Below are 8,560 nucleotides of genomic sequence, written 5' to 3' on the forward strand. Positions count from 1 at the left end.
AATAATGTAAAGTATTTGAAAAATAATGTGTTTTTTGAACATTAAAGCATGTCAACATATTCTGTTACACCAAATACACAAAATAATGATCTTTAAAAAAGCATCATATGACCCCTTTAACGTCTAAAGCTGTGATGAACAGAGAGCAACTGGAAACAAATCACTCTTCAGTATGTATCTGAGAGAATTGATGAATGTCTTGCTAATGAAAGCTTCAGCTCATCAGAGATAGAGGGAGGTTAATTATAGATATTACAGGCCAAACTGATGTCCTCTCTATTTAACACCACTGGTTTTAAAGGGCAATTCCTCCTTATATTAAAATGTAGTGTTGTTCAAATGCTGAAGATTTTTTATGAAGTACTTTATTTATGAACTTGATGTTTTGTTTTTTTCTCTGATAGTTTGAATATGTGGCTCAGCACCTGGTGTTTGCCAACTGCATCCCGCTCATCCTCAAATTCTTCAACCAGAACATTATGTCTTACATCAGTGCCAAAAACAGGTAGACATTTGGATATATGTTCATTCAAAACCAACTTCTGTGTCTGTCAGTCTGTCTTTTAAACATATTGTGTTTTCTGACGGCAGCATTTGTGCCCTGGATTTCCCTCATTGTGTGGTTCATGAAATGCCTGAACTCACAGCTGAAAGCCTGGTAATCATACAAAACACTTATTTTATCCGTTTTTTTAAAACTTAAACTTAAACCTTTTTTGTAGGTAAAATTAGGTGAGTAAAAAAGAAAGAAACTATTATTTTTGTTGTTTGTTAAGATGCTGAATGTGTGTCTGTGTGTGTAAACAGGAAGCTGGTGACAGTAATCAGTTTTGCTGGCGTAATCTCTTCTCCTGCATCAACTTACTGAGGATCCTAAACAAAATTACCAAGTGGAAACACTCAAGAACTATGGTGAGAGAAAGAAAATGTTTATTTTAACGAATAAAAGCAGTAAGCCATCTCATTTTCTAATACATAACTAGGCCTTATGCAATAAATAAAAAGAATTTTCAGTGTAAATTGTTCATAAATCCTATTCATTACTATTAGTATTATTTATTTATTTATTTATTTTGTTTTTTATTTATTTTCATGTATTTTTATTTATTTAATTTGTATTATGCTGTTTTTGTACTATTGTATAACCTTGCCCCACTTGGAAGTAATTTTATTCTGTTTCTCTTGCGGCATGGATTTTTTTTCCGTTAAAAAGAGATACAGAATACATATCAGTGATGATATATGTATAAATAGCTAGTGATATCAGTCAGTGGCATCTCCAATTGTTTGATACAGTCTGTTCATGTGGAGAAAATCTATATAAAGGATTTTTTAAATGAATTAATGAGTTTTTACAAAACAACAGTTTTATGTGGTTTGTGCTGGGTCTCTTTCCTTTACAGATGCTGGTGGTGTTCAAGTCTGCTCCCATCCTGAAGAGGGCGCTCAAGGTCAAACAGGCCATGATGCAGCTCTACGTCCTCAAACTCCTCAAGATACAGACCAAGTATCTGGGCCGCCAGTGGAGAAAGAGTAACATGAAAACCATGTCTGCCATCTACCAGAAAGTCAGACATCGTCTCAATGACGACTGGGCGTATGGGAATGGTAAATATCAGGAGGGGGGGGTTCACTCAGGGTTGGGGGCAGGGCCTATCAGAAAGACACACAACTGTAGACCCTGTAGAAGGTCTACTGTAGGCTTGGCATCATTACATCTAGAATTATTTCCTCGGTGAATCATGTGCCATACGCTGCAATTCAGAGGCTGCATCTTTTAAAGGTGCTGTATGAATGTTTTTTTTACTCTACTAAAGCATAAAAATACTGTAATATGCTTGCAGATATTTAGGAAACATGCTAATGTCCTACAGCCAGTTATTCTACTTTGAAATGTGTATTCCGTGTCTGCATGTCTGTTTTTGTTTTGGTCCACGTGATTCCGCCCACCCCCAATTTACCTAATAGTGTTTCAACACACCGGGTTGCCAGTTGGCAGAAAACACCGCATATTGCAGCCATGGAATCCAGCAAACAAACCGGGTCAGAGATCACAGATTCTACCCAACCTAAAAAGCCTCTGCATCCATCTAAAAAATTTCTATGACCCCATCAACTTATGGTGTAAGGCTTTGTTGCCTTCCATTGTCAATTGCACTTGTTCCTGTTGTGTGTCCTCAATCTGGCAACCCCTTATGGGTATGAAGTCTGAGGAGGAGGGGGTGGTAGAAATGACGCTCTCAAATATTTTGAATTTGGACTGCAATACCCATTTCAACCACTAGCTGTCAATATTACATACTGCACCTGTAAAGGCTGCATTCGAAGACCGAATGCATCACAGCAATGAGACAAAGGCTGTTTTGGAAGCTCCTTCAAATGCAGCCTCGAAATGCATCATTCTATTCCCGGGCCATTAAGGATATGACAAATGAATCCTTTGCGACCCAGACTAACCATTTAACAATGTTTGGTTCGACCTTCGAAGGATGCAGCCCCTGAATTGGGACACAGCTATTGTAGTTGTTCTCATATGTAATACATGCTCCTATTTTTCATTCTCTTCTGCCAGATATCGATGCTCGGCCGTGGGATTTCCAGGCGGAGGAGTGCGCACTACGCGAGAGCATTGAGAAATTCAATATGCGTCGTTACGATAAGAATCAGAACAGTGAGTTTACACCTGTAGACAACTGCCTTCAAAGCGTTTTAGGCCAGCGCGTCGACTTGCCCGAAGACTTCCATTACAGCTATGAGATGTGGCTTGAAAGAGAGGTTTTCTCCCAACCTATTCAGTGGGAAGGTCTGCTACAAGCCCAGTGATCCTGTTGTGATTATTATGGGACTTTTGTTTCTTATTAAACCGACACAATTACTGTGGGATCACGCAAATACTCAAAGCACTGAGGGTCTGCCGTTCCTGTTCTGTAATGAATTCTTGTAAATCGAGATGTGTGTGTGTATATGTGAATATGGAATGGTGGTCTTCCTTATTCTGTGTAAAAGCATCTGGTGCTTTGGGTAAAAATACAAATATATCTGTATATGGAATGAAAGAGTGATATCTTCTCTAATAACTGAAGCACAATTTATGTATAATAACTGCACAATACAGTATTCTAACATATATACTATTCTGAAATGATCAAGATTTATTTATATGGTCACTCGGTGTGTCTAACTGTGGAAATGTTTAATATTTATGTAAATATGAGCACTTCATGAGGTTATGAGGTAGCACCTGTGGCGGGGTCTTTCTCAAAAAGTGCTTGCGTGGAGTTGATGTGTTAAAAATTCATTTATGTATTTATTTTTCCCTGTAGCATCATGTGTTAAACAGGAGGGTGTCTATGTTCTCGAGAAAGCAGTGAGTCACCACTTTTTGTCTCCACGTAGCACTGCACATCACACAAAAGACCCCTGAGCAGCACAATACACACATTCAAAGTGTCCTTGGTGACTGTACCGTCACCCACACTAAGCATGTCGCTCACTAAATGGTGCTGTTTTTTACACTTTGTTTGATCTCCTTGCTAACTGCGTCATTCTCTTCTGAGATTATATAAAAAATTTGTGCTCTCTCCATCAAAACAGTGTCATATACGGCACCTCACTGTTCATTCATGCTTGTTTCACAGGGTTTGTCTTGCAATATAATTTTTTATATTCTCATTGTTTTGTACTAAATTAAGGTGCTGTGTAAATGAAACTACCTATGATGATCCATGCCAAATACAGCACCATTACTTTTTTTTTTATATGTACACTTTGTTGTACAGACTGCACTGTAAGTGAATGTGGAAAATTGATGTAAGAGTCTTTAAAAATTATAAAGAGAGTTAATAACCATAACATTGTGTAACATATCTCTGTCTGCAGTTTTAGTTGTGTGTCTTATTAACACACTAGATGATCCACAAAGAGAAATTACTAAGTTGTAAATATTCAGTTTACCACAGGAGGTCGTCAAGTTGAACTAACTGTGATTGATTCATTTAGTGTAAATCTTTGAAATGGGCAGCGTATAAGATATTTTTCCACTTTATACCATCACATTTCCTCATGGAAAAGATCAAAACTGACCATCGAGTCAGAAAACAGTGAAGATGATTCATCTTGAATACATAAACGAGCTTTAAGGATCATCAAACTCCACGAGAGTCTCATAGCAGATGATAAGAGCTTGATTTTTTTATATTGGCGCAAAATCGTGAAAACTACAACTGCATAATGCGACGCTCTTCAATGCGGCAGTTTTTCATCCTCACCACTAGGCGGCGCAAGCGGGTTTCAGCTTCAGTCTGACTCCTTCGGCTGCTTGACAACATGACGCTTGATGACAGTCACAACAACAACAACAACACGTGCAGATCCTGCAGATGATTTAGTCTTAAAAGCTGCTAATGTCACATCTTTCAGCTCAACTGCAAACAAAACCGACACACAGACTGATCAAACGAGTGTCACGCGACTCACCTGTAACGTAAGTAACTTTCCGCATAAAGTGAACTTGCACTATATAACAGTCGTTCTGTTTTGTATAAACCTTTGTTTCAGTTTCTGTACGTGTATGTAAGAGAAATGTCAGAGCAGGGCACCTTTGTCAGTTCATTTAGATTCATGTAATGATGGATAGTATGTGTTGTTGCATTTAAAATGTATACATGGACACTACAAAGCGAACATACTCGGACTAAAAGCCTCAAAACCTGACTTTCGATGAGGTCTTTAACCTAAAATCATGTTGTTTAAATGTGTTTGTTATTGGACAGCTAGCTATGAATTTGTTTCAAGGTTTATCACAGACTCTCAGGCCTTTAGACTAACAAATAAATCGGTAGTTGTTGCTTTACCTTTTATAATCTTTTAATGAATGTTATATTATATACAATATTATAAAGTGGAATAATAATGAATCGTGCTGTTTGTCGCTTTTGAAATTGCAGTCTTACTGTCAGTATTATTCGAACTATCTCTGACCTGTTAACACTTAGATTGTGCTTTTGTTTTTCTGTATTATCAATCATTTTTGTGATTCTGGACCGTCTTGTTGCTTTACTAGTGTGGATAAATGAGCTTAATGCAGTTTATGTTGAAGCATTTATATATTAAATATTTTTGAAACCCAATGTCTGCCTTGTCTCTCCAGAATAAGTGATGTGTTGTTGGCTGTAAAGTGGTCCGGCTGAAGCAGAGCTCTGGGACGTGTGGACAGACATTGACTGTAATGATGGACATCTGCTCAGGGACAGGTAATGTATCTCGTGTGAATGTGTGTTCTAGTGCACTAAACATGGAGGTTACCAGCATTTGCTTTTTGGAGGGCCTTTCTTTGAAAAGCAAATGATGGTAACCTAAGCTGATGGGGAAGGGACAGGGGGTGAGAATTTTTATGCAGCTTTATTTACGCATAAAGCGAATTTCTCTCGTTCAGTGACTCACGCGCTGTTTAGCAAATCAATCGGTAGTTGTTGCGTTTCATTTATAATCTCTGAACAAATCGCGCTGATATTGACTCTGTGAAGTGTAAAGTTTGTCTCTGTTGGTCCTGCAGCAGGTGTTGTGTGAAGCTCTGATGATTCTAGTTCTGACTCTTCATAAGAGCACAGCCATTAAAATCATCTTTTATTTGTTTTCTACATTCCTGTTCTCATGTTTTGTTGATCAGGGATTGTTTTGGATGGGAAGATTGTTTTTTAGTATTATTCGGCATTTACATTATATTTTTTGTGGCCTGCAAGAAAGTAATTTAATTAATAGCATCGAAACGAACAGTAGCTTGAAGGAAACTGATTGATACAGCATTACAGAAGTTTAATAGAAGCTGCAGTGTTTTATAAATATGCAATGTTAATATATTTCTCTTATTACCTGTTTTTAGTCTTGAGATGCAGTATGTCTGATAATGTCTGTGTTTGTGTCGTGTCTCTCCAGAATAAGTGATGTGTTGTTGGCTGTAAAGTGGTCCGGCTGAAGCAGAGCTCTGGGACGTGTGGACAGACATTGACTGTAATGATGGACATCTGCTCAGGGACAGGTAATGTATCTCGTGTGAATGTGTGTTCTAGTGCACTAAACATGGAGGTTACCAGCATTTGCTTTTTGGAGGGCCTTCCTTTGAAAAGCAAATGATGGTAACCTAAGCTGATGGGGAAGGGATGGGGGGTGAGAATTTTTATGCAGCTTTATTTATTTTTTTCAGTCTGTGCAAAAGTATAACCGCTGCGGGTCACAGTGCTGGAAGCTCCAGGGGGAGACCGTACTGATATCCCCCTTCTTCAGGCGCGCCTTCACACACTCCAGCATTCACTCGTATCGCAGAGACCCGGCTGGGATCAAACCAGCAACCTCTGAACCCGTGAGGCAGCGCTCTTACCTGCGAGCCACAGATCTCTTGCTGGAGCACATGAAGGAACTTATATCTGACTGTTTACCTGTGATTTCCCAATAAAGATGTTGACGGAAGCTCTGTCTGGGATTTAAACCCACGTCTCCATCGCAGTCTCATCCTCAGAGGACGTGTGTTTATCCACTGACCCATCATTGATTTCATGTTGTGGTTTGGTGTTTGAGTGACTTTGTTGGATGAGATCAGTTTAAAGTAAGCAATAGTGGGATTAGAACCAGGACTTTTATGTTTGAGAGTGAAGCCTTTAACCACTGAGCCACAGAGTTTGTTAGTTTATAAATTTTTTATTTTTAAGGTCGTTTAGATTTTAAGTTTAGGCTGAGTAAAAGATTTGATTGCTTCTGTGGGATTCGAGCACACGTCTTTGTTGTAGTTTCATGGTTCAAAGTCACATGTTTAGCCACAAGGTGGTCTGCTAAGTTTTTAATCTTGTTTGAACCTCATTTTAAGTGACGCAAGTAAGTTTAAAACTTGCTAGATTTGATTCAGTACTTTCACACCCAAAGGTGAACAATCCTCTGTACCACAGAGATTGTGTTTAAGGCACTGTCGTTTTCTGGTCTTTTACATTAGTATTTACTACTATCAGTTTAATTATTTATCATTTAAACCTCAAGATACTTTCAAATTTATGTGTTTACTACTTTACTCTTTAAGAATTATTTATTTTTAGTTAAAATAATCTAATATGCAAGTAGGTTATTGCACTCTTTTGTGATGAATTTTGTGAGTTACACCAATCTAAATCAAGTCTAATATCTGGTATGCACTGTTCTCCTCCAAGAGCAGAAAAACAAACCAAGAATGCATTGCAATATCAACAGCCAATCAGAATAATTCACACATTTCATTGTTCTTGCTCCAGTTAAAACACACTTGCAAAAGAGAGAGAGAATAAAATAATTAAAAAGCCCTCCTGTGGCGTTTCTTCTGAATTACAGCACTACAAATCGAGTCTAATAAATGCACTATATCTCTGCAAGAGGGTGAAAACACAACGCATTTCAGTATGAACAACAAAGCTATTTACACGATGTTCTGTCCCCTCTTCTGTTAAAAGTGATACATTTATTAACAAGTTAGAAGACCTAAAATGGTGATGTTTTTTAATTACACCACTGCAAATCGACTCTAATGTCTTTAAACAGCCCTCGCGTGGTGATATTTGTGAATTAGCAAATCAATTTAAATATAAGTACTTTATTGTCATTACACACAAAACAAGTAATGATGTATTTATGTGTTAAGGATGGAATCAATTCTAATGAACTAAAACAGGCTGCCTCCTCCTGTGGTGATTTTTGCGAATTACACTGCTGCAAAAAGTTTTTCATTTAAAGTGCTTTATTGACATGCATGGTTACATACAATACTGTCAATATAACAATAACAACAATAAAAAACTATCAAAAATAAGGTGCTAAGTAATGCATAAAAAATAAGATAAATTATACATAATTAATTCTATTGGACCTAAATGGGTTGCGCCCTCCTGTGGTGATTTTTGTGAATTACAGCGCTGCGAATTGAGACTAATGAACTGGGAGATTTGAGTGTCGCCCTCTTGTGGAGGATCCAGGTTCAAATCTTGTGGGATTTAAAATAATTAATTAAAGGGGTCATATGATGCTTTTTTAAAGATCATTATTTTGTGTATTTGGTGTAACAGAATATGTTGACATGCTTTAATGTTCAAAAAACACATTATTTTTCAAATACTGTACATTATTGTAGGTCCTCTATGCCCCGCCTCTCTCAAACGCTTCGTTTTCTACAAAGCCCCTCCTTCCGACAAGCGCAGTCTGCTCTGATTGGCCAGCTGACTCAGTGCATTGTGATTGGCCGAACACCGCAAGCACTCGTCGGAAATGTAACGCCCCTTACCATAATCGCAGCTTCAGCTTTCAACATAAATGTAAAGACAGTAAATAATGTCATTAGTTTTACCATCAGTTCAAGCCCGAAAGGGGAACAGCGTCGAGTGACAGACACAGTGATGAAGCTGGTATGTGTTTGCAGTACACAAGCCACGGTTAAGGCGGTTGTGACCCTGTCTCTCTCTCTCTCTCTCTCTCTTTCTCACACACACGCACACACACACACACACACACACACACCTGTTTTCCAAACCTGCGCATTTAAACAGTAAAT

The 8,560-nt window shown here is 38.1% G+C and overlaps 1 protein-coding gene and 1 long non-coding RNA gene across 2 annotated transcripts in view; both read left to right on the top strand.

Annotated features, from left to right (window-relative positions):
* strip2 (striatin interacting protein 2) overlaps positions 1-3,841 on the top strand; it is a 19,207-nt gene extending 15,366 nt beyond the window's left edge. Inside the window, exons 14-18 of the mRNA XM_016265190.1 lie at positions 405-505; positions 592-658; positions 808-912; positions 1,404-1,608; positions 2,573-3,841. Coding sequence (XP_016120676.1) covers positions 405-505; positions 592-658; positions 808-912; positions 1,404-1,608; positions 2,573-2,823 — 729 coding nt within the window. The 3' untranslated portion in view covers positions 2,824-3,841. The remainder of the gene's footprint in view (positions 1-404; positions 506-591; positions 659-807; positions 913-1,403; positions 1,609-2,572) is intronic.
* A 424-nt stretch (positions 3,842-4,265) lies between these two features.
* Positions 4,266-6,460, top strand: LOC107579979 (uncharacterized). The gene is made up of 4 exons (XR_001608563.1): positions 4,266-4,478; positions 5,150-5,252; positions 5,935-6,037; positions 6,203-6,460. It is a non-coding gene; the product is annotated as an uncharacterized lncRNA (long non-coding RNA).
* Positions 6,461-8,560: the final 2,100 nt, after the last annotated feature.

The sequence above is a fragment of the Sinocyclocheilus grahami genome, unplaced genomic scaffold (assembly GCF_001515645.1).
Source record: "Sinocyclocheilus grahami isolate Dianchi unplaced genomic scaffold, SAMN03320097.WGS_v1.1 scaffold33.1, whole genome shotgun sequence".
Lineage (NCBI taxonomy): Eukaryota > Metazoa > Chordata > Actinopteri > Cypriniformes > Cyprinidae > Sinocyclocheilus > Sinocyclocheilus grahami.